The sequence below is a fragment of the Phocoena phocoena genome, chromosome 3 (genome assembly GCF_963924675.1).
Source record: "Phocoena phocoena chromosome 3, mPhoPho1.1, whole genome shotgun sequence".
NCBI lineage: Eukaryota > Metazoa > Chordata > Mammalia > Artiodactyla > Phocoenidae > Phocoena > Phocoena phocoena.
Window position 1 is genome coordinate 133,565,680 of NC_089221.1, and position 25,318 is coordinate 133,590,997.

At 41.2% G+C, this 25,318-nt stretch overlaps 1 protein-coding gene across 1 annotated transcript in view; it reads left to right on the forward strand.

Annotated features, from left to right (window-relative positions):
• Window positions 1–25,318, forward strand: part of ITK (IL2 inducible T cell kinase) — a 66,400-nt gene that overhangs the window by 27,007 nt on the left and 14,075 nt on the right. Inside the window, exons 5-9 of the mRNA XM_065875448.1 lie at window positions 365–405; window positions 3,666–3,817; window positions 8,244–8,309; window positions 16,021–16,075; window positions 24,722–24,804. Coding sequence (XP_065731520.1) covers window positions 365–405; window positions 3,666–3,817; window positions 8,244–8,309; window positions 16,021–16,075; window positions 24,722–24,804 — 397 coding nt within the window. The remainder of the gene's footprint in view (window positions 1–364; window positions 406–3,665; window positions 3,818–8,243; window positions 8,310–16,020; window positions 16,076–24,721; window positions 24,805–25,318) is intronic.

Here is a 25,318-nt window from a genome sequence, read left to right on the forward strand (position 1 = left end):
TGTCCCCCTGAGTCACCAATTCCAAGTCTTGGTTTAACAGGTGGAGGTGCCTTCGTGGAAGGCTCCGAGCCCACTGGGAAGGACACACACTGAGAACCGACGCCAGCCCCTTTGGGCGAGGCTTTTCCTGGGGATACAGGAAGAGGGGCCCAGATATTGGCTTCTGGAAGTCTCTGGTGTCTCCTGGGAAACAAGATTGGGAACGAGCAGGCTGAAAGAAAAAAAACCCAGGCCTTGTGTCTCATCCTCCCCTCCTGCTGTTCTCTTTGGGGCCTCTTTTCTCTGAAAAGCCCCCTGCCGCTCACCTTTAGTGGGGCACATTCGGTTTCATGCTCATTTTCTTTTTCTGTTTTTCTCGTTTCAGCTTCAAAGAAGCCTCTTCCTCCTACTCCTGAAGACAACAGGGTGAGTGAGAGCACGAGGTCCGGGCGCGGTGGGCTGGCGGCGCCGCGGGCTACAGCTCTGGTGTTTCCCATCTGCCCAGGTTTCTCAAATGCCGGGCAGATGCAGCAGATTTGTGGTGATGCAGCTGAACTCAACACCATGGGTTTCTCGGGCCTGAATTGTCTCGTGGGTGTGTCCAGGTAAAAGCCACCAGATCTTCACCCCACTGCCTTCACTCGGCAAACACTTATTGCTAACAAACTGTGCAGCCAGGCACCTGACTAGGTTGGGGCATAATAACAGCTCACAGCTATATAAAATGTGTATTTACCCCACCCTTTGACATACAATCATTTTGGAAGCATACATTTGAGAATACCTTTTATTCTTCAAAGCACATCCACACTTTTACCAGCTATTTCGAAACTCACTATCTTCTCTAGCCACTTCAGAGGGTTATAGTTTTACTCTCGTGTGAAAGCTTGGGAAAGCAAGTCCCATGAGAGGTTCTCCCAAAGCCATTCAGTAACTTAGTAGTCAGGCTAGTAGGATGCAGTTTCTGGTGTGGTGGTCTTGAACTCGAGTGGTGGTTCTCAAAGTGTGGTCCAGGGACCAGCAGCATCAGCATCACCTGGGAGGTTGTTAGAAATGCAAATTCTCAGGCCCCACCCCAGACTTACTACATACAAAATTCTAGGGGAGGAGCCCAGTAATCTGCATTTTAATAAACTTCCAGGTGATCCTGAGGCACACTGGAGTTTGAGACACATCTGTCTAATGTACTGACTTACAAGACTTAGGTGACATCAAGTCAACTCTCGGGAAGCTATTTAGTCAAGAAGACAAAAAAAATAAATAAATAAAGGAGAAAGATCAACCTAAGTCCTCACTTTATGGTAACGTCAGCACCGATATCCACATCTGAGTAATTGCCCTTTATTCTAGAACCTACTGATTCAGCTTCCTCATGCTTCTTCCTGAAGAATGAGCTCCCCTTTTTCCCTCCAGCCAATATGATGACATTTCAAAGACTGGCAGCTTCCCCATAGGGAAGTTCTATGTCGCTCAAAAGTGAACTGGCTTTCAGATTTGTCATCAGCCCCCTTCCTCACAACAGGAAAGAAGTGGACTGAAATTGTAGCAGAAAATGAGCTCTCTCCCTTTTTATTTCATTCATCTTCTAAAGAATATTTCACCATCACCCTGGAAAACATGGTTTGGAATCCCCCTGCCCTGGCTTGTCGGGGGTTCCCCCCACAGTCCCACCTAAACCCGTACTTCTGCACCTTAGACTGGTTTGCTCCTGTCTGGTTTTCACTATCAGTGAAGGTGAAAGTCAGAAAACAGGGCCTATCCATCTCCCCTTGGACGCCACCACTTGGCTTTTCAGATTTCTTGGAGGAGAAGCCTCTATACTGCTCTAGCACTCCAACCACAGGGCTTTTGGAATCACAGCTGTAGCTTCAACCATACGTCTAAATCCACAGTAACATTTCTTTTATCTTGAATTACTTGAATTCACTTCTCCCTTCACCTTCATGTTCTGTCTTCTAATGAGTGATGGCATCTTGAGTTGGCATCTAGAGAAACTATACTTTTATTGATCTTTTTAGCCACCAAGGAAGTCCCCATATATGTTTTTATATACAAATATTGGGGCATGACTATACTGGACAACATAATAAAATCAAATGCACCTGTATTTGAATCCTGCTGGATTTGGCAGCTCAAATGCAACTGATAGAGGAATGTAGTATCAGTGACTCAAAACTAGTATTACCATCTGTGATAAGATTTTCCAAAATGGCAAACAACTTTTGGTCAAGTTCTGAACTAAACAAACTGTAATCTCCCCTCAATGTAAAGGGTGGCTGCACTCCTAGGAAACCAAGTACTTCATAGGGTTGAGGTAGGATCTAGGCTCAGAATGTTATTGTACATTATTGTTGTAAGCAGGCTGCTCACCACGTGAACGTCTAACAGGACATTGAAAAGTTGTACAGGCTGTGGGATGCGGCAGAGGGTTTTGCATCCTTGACCCTCTCCCATTCAATGCCAGTAGCACACCTCAACCTTTGTGACCTTTGAAACACTGCCATACATGTCCAAAATGCCCCCTATGGAAAGGTTCCACATGGTTTGAGAACCCTGCTCTGACCTTTCTCTTGATAATAATTAATCAGTTGGGCCTATAATGAGATGAATACCGTACCATATCCTTTCTTTATCTTCGGGTGCCCTTGAACAACTCCTTCCTCCACTGGCTTTTAGGGTGAAAGCCTCAGGCCCAACAACTCTTATCTGTAGTTCCCGATATATCACCTCACAAGCTCCACAGATAATCTTGACTTCAAATTCCAATCTGGGCTCAGCTGGGATGACACACTGTATCAGTATGACAATTTTTTTTAAATCTCCAGTATGTTTATGCCACCGATTGCTTCGTGTACTCAGAGAACTTATGATTTCCCATCACCGAATCTCATTCTAGCCAGTAATCTCAATCTCTTCCCATGTTTGCTGTCTCACAAAGTCTGCCAACCTGTAGCAGGTGTGCCCACCCTGAACCCTTGTGATTGTTTACAGTCTCCTCTTCACATCTCAATATCTCTTCCTAAGAAATGTACTGAAAAGTAGAGACATAGGCAAGACAGCCCACAAGAGGAACAAGGGGTCCCACATGATATAGTAGAGAAAGCATAAGGCTGATTCAATTGCTAAACTTGGCCACATCCATTTCTCCATCTGGGCCTCAGTTTCCCTATTCAAAACAAAAGAATGGATCAAGTGGTCTCTCAGAGGCACTCCAGCTCCAATAGTCTATGATTCTATGGATCTGGACAAGCCCACAAATAAAATCAGAAAAGCATGGACTGAATGATTTAGTGTTGACTTCATCCCCTTTGCGAACAATGGGATGCTTCTAGCAGAGAGGCTGTGAATTGTGACATGGTTCAAAGAAAGAAACAAGCAGACTTTTGTGAAAAGCACAGCCACTGGGAATTCACTGGAGTCAGAATTTACCACATAGAATGGGAGAGGCAACGAACTCCAGGTATTGAATGTCTTTGTGTCCTATTCAGCACCATAAGCCTGACTCATACAGAAAGCCAACTAGGCAGGCAAATGGCCTCAGCAAATACCCCCAATGGTCTGTAGGAACCGGTGTCTGGCCTGGCATAGGTCCAGGAGCAAGTTACAGCTCGGGAACTTGCTGACCTCATTCCACAGTTTACCTCCTTTCTGCAACTTTGCTTGATTTTATTGTGTCCCTCCTCCAGCAGTTACTTCGAGAACCTGAAGAAACCTTGGTCATTGCCTTGTATGACTACCAAACGAATGATCCACAGGAACTCACGCTACAACGCAATGAGGAGTACTACCTGCTGGACAGTTCCGAGATTCACTGGTGGAGAGTTCAGGACAGGAATGGGTAAGGTACCTTCGTGGTTGCTGTCCCAGTTTTTGAGGTGAGGTGGGAACAAAGAAAATACTGGAACGACTGTCCTACCTCTCTCAGCAGGACCACGGCACTGAGTTAGGAGAGGAGAGTAGAGGCAGAAGGAGGAAGGAAGAAGTAGTTGAAGAGGGTCTTCCCCCTTCTCTCAAGTGACTGCTGGGAGGCAGTCACTTGCTAAACTGGCTCCCTGCACCCCATCAAGCACTCCCAGGCTCCAAACTCATCGAAAAATCTCCTGGGTTCTTCCACTGACATCCACAGTTTGGGGGAAGGGCAACTTGTTCCACAAAGCACCATTGTTCTTGAGTGTTTAAGTAAGGTTGAAGGTACATCCCATTGTGAGGGTCTTATTTTTGTTGGAAAGAAAAGGTGCGTACAGATGGTGCAGATTGGTGGTTACACTAAGAAGCATCAGGTAAAAAATACTAAAGATTTAGTTAAACCAACAGCCTTTGAACGAGCCATCCGAATGATTCGTGGAGAAAATAAAGTTGTGCAAATACGGTTTGCCCACTATAGGACTTTCAAATGAAAAAAATCTTATGACCCCTCCTCTGATCTGAAATACAGGAAAATTACTGTTATTGATTTTCAGAATGCTCTGGGATGTATATGACTTAGATACTAGTGCTTAGTTTAAAGTTATCAGATTCACACTGCTTTATAAGGCTTTATTTTTTTCCTTTAAATATCAGAGGTATTTACCCATGCCCTGGAATAGTCTCCAGAATCATCTCCAGAAGATGATTTCAGTCATTGCCTAAATCCAACATAAAAATGTGCCATAGGGCTTCCCTGGTGGCGCAGTGGTTGAGAGTCCGCCTGCCGATGCAGGGGACACGGGTTCGTGCCCTAGTCTGGGAAGATCCCACATGCCACGGAGCGGCTGGGCCCGTGAGCCATGGCCGCTGGGCCTGCGCGTCCCGAGCCTGTGCTCCGCAACGGGAGAGGCCACAACAGTGAGAGGCCCGCGTACCGCAAAAAAAAAAAAAAAAAATGTGCCATAATTTAGCAAATTCCCTTCTTGGATGCTTAGGTTGTTTCTAATATTTTGCAAATATTAACGATACTGCAATTAACATTTTTCTATATTAATATTAAGGGTTTAAATATTTTCAAAGTGTGAGGTTATTATTAGTTTCAAAATATTTTAAAAAGACAAAGAAAACACTCCATCATTGCAACATCTGGATAGCCTATGTCAATGCTTTATAAAAAAAAAAAACTAACAATAGCAAGAAATATACATAAAAAGAAGCCACCCTCCATTTGCCCGCACATCAGTCCTAAAAGTATTCATTATTAAGTTACTTGTTCATCCTAAGCAAAAAAAGTTATACGTATACAAATGCATCCTCTTTTCATTTGCACTAAGGTGGTCCATTCTGGTCTTCACCTTGCTTTTAACCTTTAATGATATATCTTAGAGATACTTTCATATCAGCACATACAAATCTACCTTATTCTTTAAATAACTGCATAGTTTTAGAATGTATCCTTGCATTATAAATATTTAGACAATATTTTATAGTGGGACATTTAGTTTCCAGTTTGCTCAGTGAAGATCTTGTATTGCTCGTGTTCATGTATCTTGGTAATCTTTTGAAATTTATATATTTTTGAAAAAAATTTTTCTGAAAAAATTTTTTTCTTTGGGAAAAAAATATATATCTCACATTTCTAACTATGGAACTGGTGAGTCAGACTATGTGAAGTCTTAATTTTGAAAGATAAATCCCTCAAAAATTTTGCCAAATTCCCACCAACAGGGTATTTGAGTGCCAACACTGGGTATCATTAAACTTAACCCAAAGAAAAGGACCAATCGTTGAGTAAAAACAAAGAGGTACACAAATATCTTTAGGGTTAAGGCTTTACTTTTCATATATATCAAAACTTACATTTTCAAGGCACCATCTCTTTAAGTAGCCTTATCAACTCCACTGCAGGGGAAGTGAGGGAGAGGTATAAAACAAGATTAGATCAAGAACTGTGATCTTGGAGGCAGTGTCTCTTGCTAGCTGAGAACAGACGCCAAAGCCCCTCATCTGGAACCTCTCTCTCTAGTTGACTGGGGGAAACAAACAAGACCAGTCACCTTACCTTCTCTTTGCCTGTTATGGGGAGGTCCATAGCAGAAACAGGTCCAAGACTGCCTGGCTCTACAAACACCAGAGAAACTTACTCACAAATTCATCCCTTCAATCAACTGACATTTCTATTTTTTTTTTTTTTTTTTTTTTTTTTGCGGTATGCAGGCCTCTCACTGCTGTGGCCTCTCTCATTGTGGAGCACAGGTTCTGGACGTGCAGGCCCAGCGGCCTTGGCTCACGGGCCCAGCCGCTTCGCAGCATGTGGGATCTTCCCGGACCGGGGCACGAACCCGCGTCCCCTGCATCGGCAGGCAGACTCTCAACCACTGCGCCACCAGGGAAGCCCCAACTGACATTCCTTTAGCACAACTAATGTGCCAGGAAATTTCTTCTCCTAGGTCTCACTTCCCCAAATGACAGTTTACCCTTTGTTCATTGGCCTGTGGAAAGGCTCAACTCTGCACTTCAAAGGCCATCAAAGAGGACACCCCAGAGGCCAATTGGGCATATGGGAATTTCCCCAGTTTGCTTTGTAATAGCCTGGTGAAGCAGGAAGTACACAAGATGGGGAAAAAGGAGACTTGGACTTGAGTATCAGCTGCTTTTGTTGTACAGGACTTTGGAAAAGTCACTGAACTTCTGTGAATCCATTTCCTTAACTGTAAAATGCAGATGATAATATCAGCTTTCCATCTCAGAGTGTTGAGAAAATCGGTGAGATGAAGAAAGTGAAAGGGCTTTGTAAATTCTATACCTACACACAGGTGAAGAGAATTATCATCATTTTGTAGATAACCCAGCTTTGGCTGACATATTAAAACACAGTCATTCTACATGAAAGTGAAAACAGTATTTGACCTATTAATATAATTTTAAACACATGGTGTGGCAAAAACAGACGTAATTAAAAGGATTGCCAAAAGAAAGACATAAAAGAAATAGCAAACTTGAGAATAAGTTGACTCCCATCAGTTGGCACTGACTGCCTTGAGCACTGGGTTAAGAATGATTCTGAGGCTGGGTGTTCAGTTCTCCAAAGAAAGCATGCCATAATTGACTAGCAAGGTCAGGTCAGCCATGGGTACAAGATATGAGATATCCCATATTTGACATCACCATTCTTGATTTCTTCACTCCTCAGAACAATTATGTGAAATAGATTACACATTCCCCATTAAACATAAATCACTAGGGACTTCCCTGGCGGTTCAGTGGTTAAGACTTCGCCTTCCAATGCAGGGGGTGCGGCTTCGATCCCTGGTCAGGGAGCTAAGATCCCACGTGCCTAGGGACCGAAAAACCAAAACATAAAACAGAAGCAATATTGTAACAAGTTCAATAAAGACTTTAAAAATGGTCCACATCAAAAAAAATCTTAAAAAACAAAACAAAACGAAAAACCATAAGTCACTAGATTACAAAATGGCCTTGTACAAAAATTAAAACAGGTGATAGAGTAAACAGCAAGAAGTTATGAGACATCTTTTTATAGATTGCAGGGTCTGGAGGGATTTTACAGGTGATGTAGTTTAGGTCCTTCATTTTACAGGTACAGAGTCAGAGGCCTAGAGAGTGAAGGAGACACTGTTCTCACCTTGCAGTATTAAATGCGATAGTGTTTTGAAAAGTACAAAGCTACACACAGGTGTAAGGTATTTTGATGTTCTTATTAGTCTCTTAATCCATATGTCTTTGTTTATACACAATTTATTCCTGCTCAAAAGAAACCCCCAACCCCAAATCCAGCATGATTTTATCCTTTTTTCTCATGTTTTACCATTTATGTTGGAAGGAGCTCATTTAACAAAAAATATTAGGGAGGCCTTGAATTAAAAGCTCACAAGTTCGACTGGCAGTATCTTTTGGGACCTGTGGTTGGAAAGTAATTCTTTATGTTTTATTTATTTTGGTTTCCCGACTGTAAAACAACACTAGCACTAAAGCGGAAAAAATACTGATTATTACACACACACACACACACAAATGTTTCCTAATAAAAAATAGAGACTGAACATTAATCTTTTTTCTAGAGGAAATTTCACAATGAAGAGATTAGCAAGCAGAGTTATTAAAGTAACCACTTCTTATTTATTATGATTCATATTTTAGTGGTAAAATCTACATAGCCTTTAACAGATAGCAGGTTGTTGTTTTTAGCAATTCTTTTATTTGAAAATTTTAAAATGTCTTATCCCGAATGCTAAATAACATGAGACTTCATCTTTAAATGACTTTTGGTTGATTAAACCTATGAAATGGAGATGTGAAATTAGTTCTACATTAAACACTAATTTCCCTTTTAACAGGCATGAAGGATACGTACCAAGCAGTTATCTGGTGGAAAAGTCTCCAAATAACCTGGAAACCTACGAGTAAGATATTTTATTTGTTTTCCAAAAAATATGGTGCTAAGGAGTCCTCTTACATTAGGAGTGAATTATTGGTTGATTATTAAAATACCAGGCATTTTCTCTTCTTGACCTGCTTTCTTCTCCCCCCATACTCTGATCCCTAAGTAAACAGTTGAGGGTCACTTCACTTTATTTATTTTCTTTTTTATTAGAAAGGTATTTTTATTTATTTATTTATTTAATTTATTTGTTTTGGCTGCATTGGGTCTTCATTGCTGCCCACAGGCTTTCTCTAGTTGCGATGAGCGGGGGCTACTCTTCGTTGCAGTGCGCGGGCTTCGCATTGCGGTGGCTTCTCTTGCTGTGGAGCATGGGCTCTAGGCATGCAGGCTTCAGTAGTTGTGGTGGGCAGGCTCAGTAGTTGTGGCTTGCAGGCTCTAGAGCACAGGCTCAGTAGTTGTTGCGCATGGGCTTAGTTACTCCGCAGTATGTGGGATCTACCCCTGCCAGGGATCGAACCTGTGTCCTCTACATTGGCAGGAGGATTCTTAACCACTGCACCACCTGGGAAGCCCAAGGGTCACTTTATTTTATTTATTTATTTTTGGCTGCATCGGGTCTTAGTTGCGGCATGCAGGATCTTACGTTGCAGTGTGCAGGCTTCTCTCTAGTTGTGGCGTGCGGGTATTTTTTCTCTCTCTAGTTGTGGCGCACAGGCTCCAGGGCACACGGGCTCTGTAGTTGTGGTGCACGGGTTCCAGAGTGCTTGGGCTCTGTAGTTTGTGGCCCGCAGACTCTCTAGTTGAGGCGCATGAGCCCAGTAGTTGTGGTGCATGGGCTTAGTTGCCCCTGCAGCATGTGGGATCTTAGTTCCCTGACCAGGGATCGAACCTGCATCCCCTGCATTGTAAGGTGGATTCTTTACCACTGGACCACCAGGGAGATCCCGAGGGTCACTTTAAATAGAAGGGGGAGGGTATGTGTTCTCATCTCCCCTTTAATCTAAGGGATGATTTTCAGATGCCTGCACATAACTGTGGTCAAAGGAAAAGGTTCTTCTGGGAATCCCAGGAATATTTATCTTACTTGAGAAGGAAAAAACACTATGAACACTGGATCAAATACAAACTGACTTAAAACATGGTTTAATGCAATACTTCCAATACCAAGATAGCAGACAAAAATATAGTATTAAATATCTGCTTAGCTTGTGTTGTTTATTTCAAGATGGCATTTAAAAGAAGAGTTCACACGGATATAATTTTTATTTTTATTTTTATTTTTCTGCAGTACGCGGGCCTCTCACTGTTGCGGCCTCTCCCGCTGCGGAGCACAGGCTCCGGACGCGCAGGCCCAGCAGCCATGGCTCACGGGCCCAGCTGCTCCGTGGCATGTGGGATCTTCCCAGACTAGGGCACGAACCCGTGTCCCCTGCATCGGCAGGCAGACTCCCAACCACTGCGCCACCAGGGAAGCCCAGTTTTTGTTTTGTTTTTTTAATTTATTTTTGGCTGTGCTGGGTCTTCGTTGCTGTTCAGGCTTTCTCTAGTTGCGGCGAGCGGGGGCCACTCCTCGTTGCAGTGCGCAGGCTTCTCACTGCAGTGGCTTTTCCTATTGTGGAGCACAGGCTCTAGGCGCACGGGCTTCAGTAGTTGTGTCTCATGGGCTCTAGAGTGCAGGCTCAGCAGTTGTGGCGCATGGGCTTAGTTGCTCCGCGGCATGTGGGATCTTCCCGGCCCAGGGCTTGCATCTGTGTCCCCTGCACTGGCAGGCGGATTCTTAATCACTGTGCCACCAGGAAAGCCCCACATGGATATAATTTTAATGGAATTACTTAATGTTTAATAAAATTCAAGTGTAGAGTACAGTGTACTCACCATGTACATGTATTTCCTAGCTCAGCTGCTGGAAGGCCCAGAAACAATAATACTACGGTAGCAATGTGTACACTCAGATCTTGGTTTTTAAATAACACTTCCCACTAAAAAGAACTAGGACTTCTTCTTGGAGAAATGGCTTGGGGATTCAGAGTCGGGGCAGGGAAAGAACAACGATGAAACTGGAACATTTTGATGCATCAAAAAGTAAAAAAGTACCCCCCAATATTTTTTTGTTAAATAATGTGAACATATTGATTGATCACAGAAGTCAGCTTAAAAATGCTCCTTCTGACTAAATCTGGGATAATTTGAGTATCAAAATAAATAATGACAGTAAGGGACTACAATCCACTGAGTAAAATAAAAAAGTCAATAATAAATAAATAGCTTGATAGATAAGTAAGTAAATAAATAAATGGGCAAGAAGAGAGAAAAGCTCTTTCTTGCAGCAAAATGCCAACTAATGAATGTAGAAGGAATGATAAAGTTTAAAAAATCACAATTTTATAACTCAAAGTACCAACTGATTCAGGCAAAAATCATCAATGAGTGTCACAAATAGGTGGTGAAAGGTGTGATATTTACATAGTTTCAAAGTATCTTCTCACAAATCACTTACTAATAACAAAGAGGAAATATCTGGTAGAGCCCATCTTAACTAAATGATCCAAGTTCACATCAATAATGGGGCAAGCAGACACCGTGCATCTCCTGATGTGATACACTGAGAAGGACACAACATCACTTCTGTGATATTCCTGCCCAAACATGCATAACCTGAATTATTCATGAGGAAATAATAGACAAATCCAAACTGAGGATAGTCTACAAAATAATTGCCCTGTGCTCTACAAAAATGTTAATATCATGAAAGACATGAGAGGCTGAGAAATTGGTCCACGTTAAAAAACTGAAGAGATGGGGTAACTAAATGCACCAGTAATCCTGGATCAATCTTGAACCATAAAAAAGCAAACCAAAAAAAGTTACAAAATATATTATTGAGACAACTGATGAAATTTGAATAAGGTCTAAAATTAGGTAATAGTATTGTATCAATGTTAAATTTCATGATTTTGGTAATTGTACTATGGTTATACAAGTGTATATTCTAGTTATTAGAAATACATACTGAAGTACTTAGGGGTAAAAGTCTATTCTCAAATGGCTAAAAAAATCTATTTATCTATATCTATCTATCTCTCTAACTATCTATCTGGACAGAATGGTAAAGCAAATGTGTAAATTATCAACAATTGGTTCATCTATATGTGGGAGTTCTTTTACAGTATTTTACAACTTTTCTGTAAGTTCAAAATCATTTAAAGATAAAATTTTAAGTACTTATCAAGCTTAAGATACCAGGGTTGAAGAATGATAGCTAATGAAACCTTCTATTAACTCATTTGTGTTATTAGTTCAAATGTGGTCAAGTTATTTGTTGCTGAAATTCTAATAGATTCTATAGTGAAGAACTATCATTTTCTGAAGAGTCTCTCAACCTGAGATTCATTTTGATCAAGTAGGTAAGAGAAGCCCCTCCCTCAGCTAACAGAAGTCATCACTTCCAAGAATACTCAAACTGTAATGAAATATATGAGATATGCTTAAAAAATAAAATTCTTTTATTATTTTACAGTCAACACCTTTAGAAAAAATTAGGTATTTATTTCAAATGATCACTAGGCTGGGAAGTTTTCGTTTTGTTTTTTTTTTTTTTTTTAAATATCTTGGGGACGTGCAGGCTCAGCGGCCATGGCCCATGGGCCCAGCCGCTCCGCGGCATGTGGGATCCTCCCGGACCGGGACACGAACCCGTGTCCCCTGCATCGGCAGGCAGACTCTCAACCACTGCGCCACCGGGGAAGCCCCTGTTTTGGTTTTTTACTTTTAATCAGAATTTCTTCATTTGTGATAGAAGGGCCACATTCAAACTTCCAACAGAGTATAAGGCCATAGGGAATGATGGAGCTTGGGGCAAAAAAAAGGTATATTCCCCCTCTTGAAGATATTTTAATTCACTTTTAAAATGAGACACTACAGCATACAAACAAAACAGTCTGTGAACTCTATTTATTCTGTACTCTGTCAGTTTGCATTTCAGATATGGAATCGTAGCTAGAGAATTAAATGACTCATAAACAAGCATCCAGATAGTTAGTTATTATATCTGGGTATACCAAAAAAAAAAGGCCCAATATGATTACTTTTTTCCTAGAACTTAACATTGTCTAGATATCTGCATAAGAACTCAAAATTGTACCCCGGGAACATGATCATGGGTTGGTAAGTTGATTGGCTTCAGGTCTCCTGCCGTGGTCTGGGGACATGATTTTGGGCAACTTTCTTCACCAGGTTGGATCTCAGATCCCTTTGCCTTTAAACTGAAGGGTCAGGTAAGATGAAGGAAAGCAAATCGTGGCACTCTTGCTGACATTCCCTCCCTGTGCCTGAACTCAGGGCAGACATCACTCTTAGATAGTGACATTCTTACTCCCTGAGCTCAGACTGGCCTCTATCTTTGCAACACACAGCTCCAGGAAGCCAGTACTAACTGATCAGAGCTGACACGTAAGATGAAGCATATTTGCCAGGCTTCAACTAAATAAGTTCTAAGAGCCCACTGAGTTGGAAAGTACCTCCAGTTGCATGTGTTCAAAAGCTCAGATGAAGTGAAGTAAGTCAGACAGAGAAAGAAATATGTGATATCACTCTTATGTGGAATCTAAAAAAATGGCACAAATGAACTTATTTACAGGACAGAAATTGAGTCACAGATGTAGAAAACTTACGGTTACCAAGGGGGGAAAGTGGGGTATAAATTGGGAGATTGGGATTGATATATACACACTACTATATATAAAAGATAAGTAATAAGAACCTACTGTATAGCACAGGGAACTCTATTTGGTGCTCTACAATGACCTATATGGGAATGGAGTCTAGAAGAGAGTAGATATATGTATATGTATGACTGACTCACTTTGCTGTACAGCAGAAACTAACACAACATTGTAAATCCAATTAATTTAGAACAATTTTTTTTAAAAAAGCTCAGATGAATCCACTAATTCCCTTATTCGTGGCTACTCTCAAATAACCAAACAAGTTTGGTAAGTGGTGTTGCTTCCCCACCCAGAACTTCTCTCCCCCTGGGCTTATTAATTTCCACAACTGATTGTTAACTGATGATCATTCTATCTCCTCTAACCTAAGAAGTGGACAGGGAGGCCAGGATATGGTTCAAGTGTTAACAACACTGAAAAACTTCAACCCTAAAAAATCACTCACATTCTTTTTTTTTTTTTACCACTTTTTAGTTGTTTTTTCACCAGACAACAAAATTATAAAAATAATGCTCCTGTTTGGACATGCTCCAGTTTGAAGAGCTCTACTTTAGAAGATACAGGGAGTAGGGGTAGTAAAAGAATATAAATTATTTCACTCCATTTCATTTCTCTTTCAAACTTATATGTTACACATTTAATTTCTGTATTAAAAGATAGATAAGGAAAGAAGGACCCATGTGAGAACATGCACATGATAAATAGTGCAAAGATTACGTTCCTTAGGAGTTTGCAGATCGCAAGAAGTGTATGTGACAGGTGTAACCCCTGAAAGATGTGGAGCTGGGGGCTACAGCATAGCAAACTAGGATTTTCTGGGGGGAGAGAGGGAGCCTGGTAATGTTTTTCCTTAAGTCCCTGGTATATGATAGTTACAGGCTTTTTATGGTGGAGATAAGAGCATGGACTCTGAAGCCAGACTGCCTGGGTTCACTTCTGGCTACACTTACTAGCTCATTATTGACCTTGTGCAAGTCCCATAACCTGCTGATAACACTTTCTGACACATGATAGGTGAGCTACACATAAGCTAAATATTCTTTGCAGTCTTAAAGTTCTCACCAGAGTATGGCTGGAGCTTTCCCCCCAGCAAACTTTGATAGAGTCCACTGACCAGAGATATGATGTCAGCCTAGCTGCAGCTAATGCAAAAGAGACTAATCAGGGCACACTCAGGAAGCCGAAGTTCATATCGAGGCTGTCTTAATGGAAACTTTATGAAAAGTCAGTTAGCATCTTTGTATAACTTGGATAATTCTAGTTTAGCGTCATCAGTCATTAAAATTCCAAGAATGACACTACACTGCATTTATGTTACATGTCATCTGTTGTTGCTTGCTTGAGTACGATATGCCACACATACAGATTAATGGCCAGCCAGGCAAGGAGCTGGACTGCTAGTTTCAAATGCTCAGATGTATGAAGAAGAGCTTTCAGCACTACATATGTTAATGAAATCAAACTATAAAAATGACATTGAACCCATAGTGTACTTAGATTTGCTTTTCCCCATTATCCAAATCATTCCTTCACACTGCATTGGTTCCTAAAGGTGTCTGACATGAATTATTTCAGGTTAAGATCTATTCTTTGGTAGCAAAAATCAAGAAGTATATTTACTTTCTTTTTTTTTTTTTTTTTTTTTTTTTTTGCGGTACGCGGGCCTCTTACGGTTGTGTGCTCTCCTGCTGCGGAGCACAGGCTCCAGACGCGCAGGCTCAGCGGCCATGGTTTATGGGCCCTGCCGCTCCGCGGCATGTGGGATCTTCCCAGACCAGGGCATGAACCGGTGTCCCCTGCATCGGCAGGCGAACTCTCAACCACTGCGCCACCAGGGAAGCCCTACTTTCTTTTTTTATTTATGCATTTAATCTATTATTCAAATTGCTTATAGAAAATTTGATTTTAAAACTTCTCCAGAGAAGAAATGTTACACTTATCCTGAGAAAATTAGCCAGAAATCTTAAGAAATTAAAACAGCTGTATGAAAAAATCAGAAACACAAAATTAAACAATATCGTGTCATCACATGAACCCTGTGACACATTTTCCTTTTAAACCATCTTTGAAGCTCAATCTCAGCTTAGTTCGCTTTGTAAAAGTAGAAAATATGTGAATATTTACCTTACTTTTAGCAGACTACATCCATTAAATTTTTTTTTTTTTTTTTTTTTTGCGGTACGCGGGCCTCTCACTGTTATGTCCTCTCCCGTTGCGGAGCACAGGGTATGGACGCTTAGGCTCAGCGGCCATGGCTCACGGCCCTAGCCGCTCCGCAGCATGTGGGATCCTCCTGGAGCGGGGCATGAACCCGTGTCCCCTGCATCGGCAGGTGGACTCTCAAGCACTGCACCACCAGGGAAGCCCCATTAAAATTTCTTAGTTTTTTCAGCAAATAAATTTAGCATTCCTTTGACAAGGAATAACAGGGGTGCGTAAGGTTTTTGTACATTTGCATTTTTTACAAAGATAAACTAGCCTTATGAGACACTGTCAATGTCATTTGTGCAAGAGCTTTTGTGCAGCTGGGAAAAAAATGTAATTATTTTGCAGAAGATCTTGAAAACCAGTCTTACAGAGGAAAATACTACAATTGTTTTAAAAGGATATTTGCTACACTTTCAAATTTATATTAAATTTTTATAGCTGCCCTAGTGTCATCCTGCTAATAACCACCCACTGACTTACAAAATAGAGCAGAAGATAAATGTTTTCTAAAATTTTAATGTGGAAAATTTCCAACATGTACAAAAGTAGAGAGAAAAATGTAATGAACCTCCATGTACCCCAAACCCAGCTTCAACTATTATCAACATTTCACCAATTCTGATTCACTTGTTCCAATTAAACATTTTATTAGCTGGAAATGGTTCATGCTTTTGCTTTTGGGTTTGAAAGCATTGGTAGAAACAAAAAGAACAAAAAACTTTCTGGCAATTTTCTTTCATAAGTAAATAATGACGTTTTTCAAAATGTCATTGATCTATGACTTTTTCCTGCTTTCAGGTGGTACAATAAGAGTATCAGCCGAGACAAAGCCGAGAAACTTCTTTTGGACACAGTAAGTCTCCTTAAACTGTCTTTTAACTTCAAATAAAATGAATTGTGTTACTTTTTTTCAGCCATGCTGTGGTTTGTGTTAATGCAGTGAGTTGACATTGGATTAACAGTGGTGTCCATGTCTGGTAAAAGTATTCTGGGGGTTCACAGGGTTAGCATACATCAGTATAAGAAACCTGGAGAGGATCAAAGGCCTTGGTATTCACGTGTGACCATGACCACAGCTTCCGTGGGTGGTCTTTCGGGCCGTGATGGCTGGCCCTGGGGAGCTGTGCTGCTGGTCTTCCTTGCCTGCGTCTCTGGCTGGGTCAGGAGTGCCTGTGCCTCAGATTCCGCCTGGTTGGGCTGTGTGTGGATATAGAGGAAATACACCACTTGTTTTAACTCATTTTTCACGCAACCGTTCTTCTTGAGAGCCATACGGTGTCGGGAGCGGGACTGAGCTTACACAAGGGTGTCAGGATTAAGGGAGAGAAGGCATGGTGTGGTGAGGAAAGTACTGGGTCCTGGCCACTGCTCTGGCTCCAACTCAGTGTGTGACTTCGAAAACATCTCTTCTTCCTTCTGGGCCTCGGTTTCTCAATGAGTACAAGAGGAGTACTGGACTGAATCAGGGATGACAATTACCCAGACTCATACTGCCACTCTCTGCTCCTGGTCCTGTGGCCGACACAGTTGATCAGAGTCCATGGCTTTGCGATCCTTCTCAACACAGTGCTCCAGGAAGCTGCCATCAATTGACTGGCATGCAAGGTAAAACCTTCTCTTCCTGGATCAGAAGATCATTTGTGATTCTAAAACAGTGCCTCTCAAAGTACCCGTGGTGATGGACTACTTTTTGTGGTTGGTTTTTAATTCCCAATCTGTCATAGACTTACATTTTGTAAAATACAATAAAAATGAATTATCAGAAAAAATAAAAAGCAAAAATAAGAAGAAAAGACATAAAAAATGTAAGTCCAATTTTTTTATGAGTATTAGATTCATTAGACATAAAATTACTCTGTCTGATTGCTATAAAAAGATTCTAAATGCTTACTCTCAATTTTTAGTAACAATTTGCTAACTGGCACCCATCCATACACCACACTTAAAGTAGCACAGAAAATTGCACATTTAGGGCCCTTGCAGAGAAACCCAATGCATGCAGGTATTGAGAGAAAGTTTTCTACAAGGAAATCAATCAATTTATCAGCGTATTTGCTTAGAGCAGTGGTTCGCAGGCCTGTCTGCACATTAAAATCACCTGGGAAACATTTTCAAAATACCAATGCCCAGGTCCCAGCCCAGATTCATTAAATCAAAATCTCTAGTGGGCTAGAGGGGTGGGATAGGGAGGGTGGGAGGGAGATGCAAGAGGGAGGGGATATGGGGATATATGTATAGCTGATTCACTTTGTTATACAGCAGAAACTAACACACCATTGTAAAGCAATTATACTCCAATAAGATGTTAAAAAAGAAGAAAACCTCTAGTGGGTAGGGTCCAGGCATTAGTAATGTAGAGGAAAATCTCTCCAGATGAATCTAATATTCAAATGATGTTAATGACCCGTGCCCAACACAAGCCTCACCAGTGAGACTAGTAAACAGTAGGCCTGGGTTGATGGAGGCATCCGTCTCTCCATGCCAAAATGTTAGCCCTGTTCCTGCCATTTCATGTTCCTGCCATTTCCCAGTTGTGGTTTGAAGGTATTTCCTATCTTTAAGAATCTTAAACTGCAAACCTCTCCCGGATGGAATGAAGCTGGAGTGACCAACTCATCCTGGTTTGCCTGGAACTGTTCCAGTTTTAAAACTGAGAGTCCTATGGCCCCAGAGCCCCCACACCTCAGTCCCAGACAAACTGGGACAGTTGATCACCCAAACCGGTAAGCATTACCAGTTTGGACAGTGGCTAGAGGTGAGCTTAGAGAAGGAGACCTGGGAAGATATCAGGTAGGGAATGAAAGTCTGCGATGGGAAGGTGGAGGGATGATGAATATTGTCAAAGAATAATCTAAAGGCACATAGTTAATTAATATACTATTTACTTTTGCACAAGGGAAACTGATGATAGATTGATTCATTCTATCAAAGGCAAACATATAATTTCTATAAGAGGAAATCGAGACGGGAGGAGAGCCCACAGTCATATTTTGGAGCAGTGAACTTTTTCTCCTTTGGTTAAGTTGCTGGTGAGCAGGCAGCTGGCAAAGAGGACAAGGTGAGATGCTCTGCCCTTGGGCAGTTTTGTTCTCACCAAAGAGGGCAAGTTCAGTTGTTTGTGGATTTTCCAAAAGATTATTTGTGTTTACCAGTGACAGATGCAAAACAGGCAGTCTGTATGATGTCAGCCGTCTCAATCAGCATCTGTTGCCTTTATGACGTCTGCACCATTTCATTTATTAGGATTTCTCAGTATAAACTCACATACCTTACCATGTTGCTGAGCACAGATCTAAGCGCATAGAGATACTTGAGACAGGGTCTTTGATCTCAATAAGCTTTAGACTCTATTGAGAAACAAGACAAACTCTGAAGAAACAGAGGATAATCTAAGAAAAACTGAGCATAGGCAGCAGGCTTTCAGTGGCCTCAGAATTCTGAGAATATTCTAGAAGAATTAGAAAGATTTCATGGAGGAAGAGGAATTAAGCTGAGTCATTACTAGACTCTGGTTTCTCCTTGGTTCCACCTTGACTCCACACTTAATTATTTCCTGTGGTCCCCAACATCACACATTAGAATCACTGGGAAATTTTTAAAACTACAGACTCCCAGACCCCAAGCCCAGACCTACAGAATCAGACTCTCCAGGGTTAGTTTGTGGGAATCTATATTTTTTCAAGTCAAACTTGTGATGCATATGTGGCCAACTCAGCACCTATGTTACTGGATAACATAATAAATTATTAAATTAACCAAAAAGAACTTATAATTAAATAAGAATTATACTGAGTTTAAACAAGTGCAGTTTTGTTATTTTCAATCCCACATTGGTTAATGAAGTATTGCCCATGGAGCACCTAAAACAGCCCACATTAATGATTAGCAAAAGACGATTTCTATTTTATAGCAGCTCTTTGGAGACACAAATACTTGCTAGGGCAGTTGAAACATTCCTCCTTATTAATATTCTAGACTACTTCACCAAATCCTCTTTGCCTCCTTAGGTAATATAAGGGCAAACTTCAGTGGGTCCCTATATTGTATGATTTTTGAAACATCAGCTGAATTGTTTCAGGGGTGAATTTAGTGTCTCCCTATCTAACAATTATAGGACCCTTAAAAGATTGATTGATTCATTATTATTGACCAAAAATGGATTTATTTTATTTTTATTAACGAAATCTCCTGATATACTGCCCCATGCATATTTCTCCACTAGAATATAAACCCTTTACCTTGTTCCTGCTGTACACAGGACCCCAGAACTGTACTTATGATAACGTAGTTGCTCAATGAATATTTATTGAGTGAATGAATACAGCAAATGCTTAAGAAGTGTTTTTAAATTAACAAACATGCTGTAGGAGAAGCTGGCTAATCATGAGCATCATTGGGGAGCTTTTAAAAAATACAAACTCCAGTACTCCAGCCCTCACCAGTCAGAAACTTAGGAAGTGGTACCCAGGTGATTCTGGGTCTTACCCAAGTTTGGGAACCTATCAATTCTTCGGATAGCACCTCCTCTAAGAAGCCACTCATGCTTTCCCTCCCACAAGCTGTGGAATGTGGTTTTTCCACACCTTTGAACCCTTGTGGTGCAATGTCATGACATTTCCAGTGGGTCTGTTTTCACTCAGCCTTGGACCTCAGCAGTCTCTCTTCTGTCGTAACACATTTAGGTAGAGGGTGAATTCCTTGCAAGCAGGTACTCTATACTTGACAGCATTGCATAGGTTGGGTGGCCTGAATTTTGGGCAGAAGGCTTATCTAAGACATTGGTTTATCATATTAACATGATTCTAAGATGTTATTAAAGATACAGTACTGACTCCATACCAGGATTTTTTCAAGAAAAGAAATGAACCACCTCCAGAATGAAGAGTGGCTATCTGTCAGAGACGCTCTTAAATTATAATGCAGTGTGAACAAGCTATAAGTTATCAGTCCATCTTTTTCACAATAACCTACCCTGTGTAGCAAGAGTATCTTCTGTAAGGTGCCCTTCAAATCATATGGACAGAAAGAAAGGAGTAAATTCCTAACAGTCAACATGTCTCAGACGAAAGCAGACAATGGCATTAGTACTTCTAACAGATGGTATATACCATAGCATGTGATAATAACATCTAATGATAGTCCCAATAGTCCTTGTTCTGGTATTATATTCCAGGAACTGTTTTATACACTTTAATTCTCCCAACCATCTTACAAAAGTCATTTTACAACTGAGAAAACTGAAGCTCCTACATTTAATCAGGAAACATCTGTATTGACAGAATTATATGGACTGAGTTAGAATTCCTTTTAAAGAACATCTGGTCCATCCCCTTTGTGCTACAGGGGAGTAAACTGAATGTAAATCAGTGGCATAGCCTGGACTAGAGCAGGGACGCTTCTTCATAGACACACATACACACACACACACACACACACGCACACATACACATACACACATGCACGCACACACAGTTAGTAAGGGAATATATGAGTTAAGTTCTATTCTCCCATCCCTATACTTCCCATCCGTGTATTTTACCCCCTTGGCATGATTTTTTTTTCTATTGTTACATCTTTATTTTTCTAGATAAAATAGTAAAAGGTAAAGTGAGACCTTGTCTATATCCCGTGGGAACAAGCCCCCTCCCCGACCTACCCTGGCTGCATTGCACAGATCAGTGCCCCTATGCATGGCAATGACAGGAGCAGAGACCCTTTAGACTCCACCGTTCTTGGTGGTTGTGACTTCCTCTGAGCCCCTTGCAGGAAGTAGGTGATAAGGCACATGCCGGATGCCTCCTTTTCCTCAGAACCCTGCGCTGCCTCAGCCCTAAACCAGAGTTTCCTGTCACCAGCACTGAATGCCACCTAGAGCAACTACAATGGAGGAAGAGCTCTGCCAGCCTCCCGTCCTCGGCAGAGCTGACTGAAAACTTTACCTCTACTTTGTCTGATGTCTTTGGATCAGTTTACTCTTGTTAACAGTTGGGCCCCTCTCTAATCACAAATTAAAAAATAATAATAATGGTCTCTTTGAAAGAATAAAACAACAAAACATTCTGGATTAAATAAAAGAGACATTACCACTCCCTTCTTCACAGATAGTTGATAAACTTGGGGTCTTTTTGGTCTATGTGTCTTCCCTTTAGAATAAGTTACATATGTAGATAATATCTGCCTCGACTAAAGTTTAGTTTCTTCCTGTCTTGAACTTAACCCATCACATTTCAGTGAGGCAAGAGCAAAAGCTTCGATATTTGGCAAAAGGGGAGAAATTTTGAAGACAAGTGATGGTACATGTAATACATGGATGAATATCACAAACATGATGTTGAGTAGAAGAAGCCAGACACAAATTCATTATTCACAACAGCCAAAGGTTGAAACAACCCCAATGCCCAGCAATTGATGAACAGATAAACAAAATGTGGTGTAATCCATACAATGGAATATTATGCAGCCATAAAAAGGAATGAAGTACTGATACATGCTACAACTTGATGAACCTTGTAAACAATATGCTAAGAGTAAGAATCCCATCATAAGAGACCACATATTATATGATTTCATTTACATGAAATTTCTAGAATAGGCAAATCTATAGAGAAGTCATATTAGTATGGCAGGGGTGCAAATGATACTGAGGTGTCTTTTGGGAGTGATGAAATATTCTAAAATTATATTCTGGTGATGGTTATACAACTCTGTGATTTTGATAAAAATCACTGATTTGTGCACTTAAAAGAAGAGAATTTCAAGTTCTCTAAATTAGGCTTCAAAAGCTATTTTAAAATCTAATGAACTAATCTGGGAGTTTTTGGTGTCACATAGATCACCTTTACTTCAGAAACTGAAAAAACTACTGACCCCAAAGGGGGGAAAATCTAATTTTTGGAAAATCAAGTTTTTTAAAAGGGCAATTTGCATGCAAAAGTTAGAAGGGTGTTTACTATTGCACTGGATAAACAGTTTACATTCATATCTGAGAAGACGAAAATAAGAATCTGGTTAGTTCTCCGTTGTCCTCACCATGTCCAAGGTCATGAACAGAGCACACTGTAGAGAATGTGGGAGGCTAACTATGGGCATAAGGTTGTACTATTAGTCCAGAAAGACTGACAACTCGTTTTCTTACATTTCAACAAATTCATGAAATACAAAATCATTAAAGTAAATTCTGTGTGTACAAAGACAGAATACTAGGACTGTCCTAGAGTACTATGACATCTTAGAAAAAGAAATGTAGCAGCTTTCTGTATTTTCCTCAATTCTTTCCCTGCTTTCAGGCAACAGCTAGGGGAGCCCTAGCTCACAACCTTGAGAAAGGAAGGTCAAGGATGGACAACAGAGACCTGAAGATTCAGGTCTCAGCTTTGAATTTCTTCCTTTCTTTTTCCAGTTTTAGTGAGATATAATTGACCTATAACATTGTATAATTTGAAGGTGTGCCACATAATGATTTGATTTATGTATAAATTGTAAAATGATTAATACAATCTTAGTTAACATCCATCTCTATACATAGTTACAATTTTTTTTCTTGTGATGAGAACTTTTAAGATCTACTCTGAGCAACTTTCAACTATACTATATGGTATTGTTAACTGCAGTCACCATGCTGTACATTACATCCCCAGAATATATCTTATAACTGGAAATGTGTACCTTTTGACCACCTTCATCCAACTCCCCTACCCTCTGTTTCCCTCAAATTTCAAAATAGACTCTTGAATCTCCCAGCAGAGAGAAGAAGAGTTTGGGGAGTCTCACAAAGTTGTTGTGGTAATCTCTAAGTTTGGCAAGAATGCACAATGATGTAAGGGCGAACCGTCTCCCCCAAAATTCCCCTCTGCGGGTTTAGGGCCAAGTCAGAGGAAGCAGGTTACGTGTCTACATGAGGATGAACTTTCTAACTATTAGTGCTCTTTCAGACGACAGGGACTACTCTTCAGGACTGTTATAAATAAGAAATGCATTTGCAGTTGAGTCAGTGGAGACCAAATCTGGATGTCCCTAAGCTTTTAAAAGTTCAGGTCCCAGGGCCTCAGTCCTGGAGATTCCAAGTGTGTCGGTATGGGGAGGCGGTGTGTGTGGGGGAGCATGGCAAACTGCTCGTAGTCGTTGTTTTGCTTTGTCTTGTTCTGTGTTTTAGATTCTTCGAGTGATTGTGATCACCAACAGTTTGGGGCACAGGGGTTTAGGGAGTTAGGCCAGATCAGTGGTTCCCAACCAGGGGTGATTTTGTCCCCCAGGGAACATGTGACAATGTCTGGCAGCCAGTTGATAGAGGCCAGGGATGCTGCTAAACATCCTATGATGACAGGGCAGCCCCCATGACAAAGAATTACTGCCCCCCAAACATCTATAGTACTGAGGTTGGGATAACCCTGGGCTAGAGAACCTTCCTAGGTTCTTCTAAAAGGTCTTTTCTAACCCTGAAATTCTAGGATGCAAACAATTAGCATGGCCATCTGTGTATTATTTGTATGTGTAGATGACCCACCTTTGGGATTAGGGGGTGGAAGAGCTTCTAAACTGAGTATATTTTGCTCCATATACAACAAGTGTATGCCCACCACATGAGGTTCCTCTCTCTCTGGCTTTCACTTATGGCCCTTAGTGTGTCTAAGTTAAGCAAACCATAGCAACAGATTTTGCAAAAATCACCAGCACAGATTGACAGGTGGGTAGGAACAGAGCCTTAGACACAAAGTACTCAAAAAACAGAGTTAAGACTTTCAAGTTCCTACCAGGACTGAAAAAACTGGTCTCCCCCGTTTGTTAGTACTTATTTCATCAGCACTGGCAAAATTTTCAGTGGGGTGAAGGGTATATTTGGGGGGCTTCCCCTTCTCTCCACTGCCCTCATGCAACCAGCAGCTTCGTGTTCTTTCTCCTTTTGCCCTGCAGCAAAACCAGCACTTGAGAAAGGGCCTACAAAATATATTCCCATTAAGAGAGTGATGAAGCTTCCAAGACAGAAGCTTTGTGCCCTTGTGGGGAACAGAGAAGTGGCTTCTAACGTTTGTTGAATGGAGGCACCACGGACTAGTAGAATGAGCAAAGGTTTTGCTCACCTGCCACATTCAAGGTTCAAATCCCAGGTCTGCCACCTATATTTGTAGGTCGTGAGAGAGTCACTTCAGCTCTGCAGCACTCAGTATCCTCATCAGGAAATTAAAGATAATAACATCTAGACTGCAATGTTGTGGTGAGGGCTGGGCAATATCTGTAATGAGCTCCTAGAGGGCAGAGCTTGTGTCTGTTTGCCTCCGTTTACTGTTTATGTCATCACTAGAATAGTCTTGGAACCACGGGTAGGAGCTCAAGAAATGTCTCTGGAATTAATGAATGAAACGGTAGCCATTATAGCTGAAAGGCTGCTCTGTGCCAAGCTGGCCTACAGTATTTCCTCCTTTCACAGGCAAGAAAGTGAAGCTGGATGCATGAGCCTGGTTTCCCGGGATCGCTGATTTTCCATTCTTTCTAACCCTTCCAGGGCAAAGAAGGAGCCTTCATGGTACGAGATTCCAGGACTCCAGGGACATACACTGTGTCTGTTTTCACCAAGGCCATTGTAAGGTATGGTGCTAACTCAACAAAGTGGGGAGAGACAGTCCTGAGGTGGGTGAGCGATGAGCCACATACAGGAATGTCAGACAGTGCAAGAGTTAGAGGAGGCCCTAGAAATACTGTGTTTCCCCGATCGCTCTGAGAAAACCAAGGCTAGGGAGATTAAGAACATAACTGAAGTCACTTACCTAGAAAGTGACAGAGCTAGGGCCGGATGCCAGGTTGACTTCCCAGTTGGCATCCCTGAGTGCAAAGCTCTAAAGAAATAAATACCTGGTCCTGTATTTGATGCATTTATAATTTAATCCAAAGAATAACAGAAAAGATACTTTTGACTGCAAGCGAGAAAATATGAATTCTAGTTCTGGCTCTGCTAATAAAATTATCCACCATTTATTGAGTCCTTACTACATTCCAGAACCTTACAGATCCTTTCACTGGGGGCTGGTCACCTGGGTACCCTCTGCCTAGCACATAGCAAAATTCCAGACTCTTAGGAGAAAAGCAAGCATTGAGCAATAAG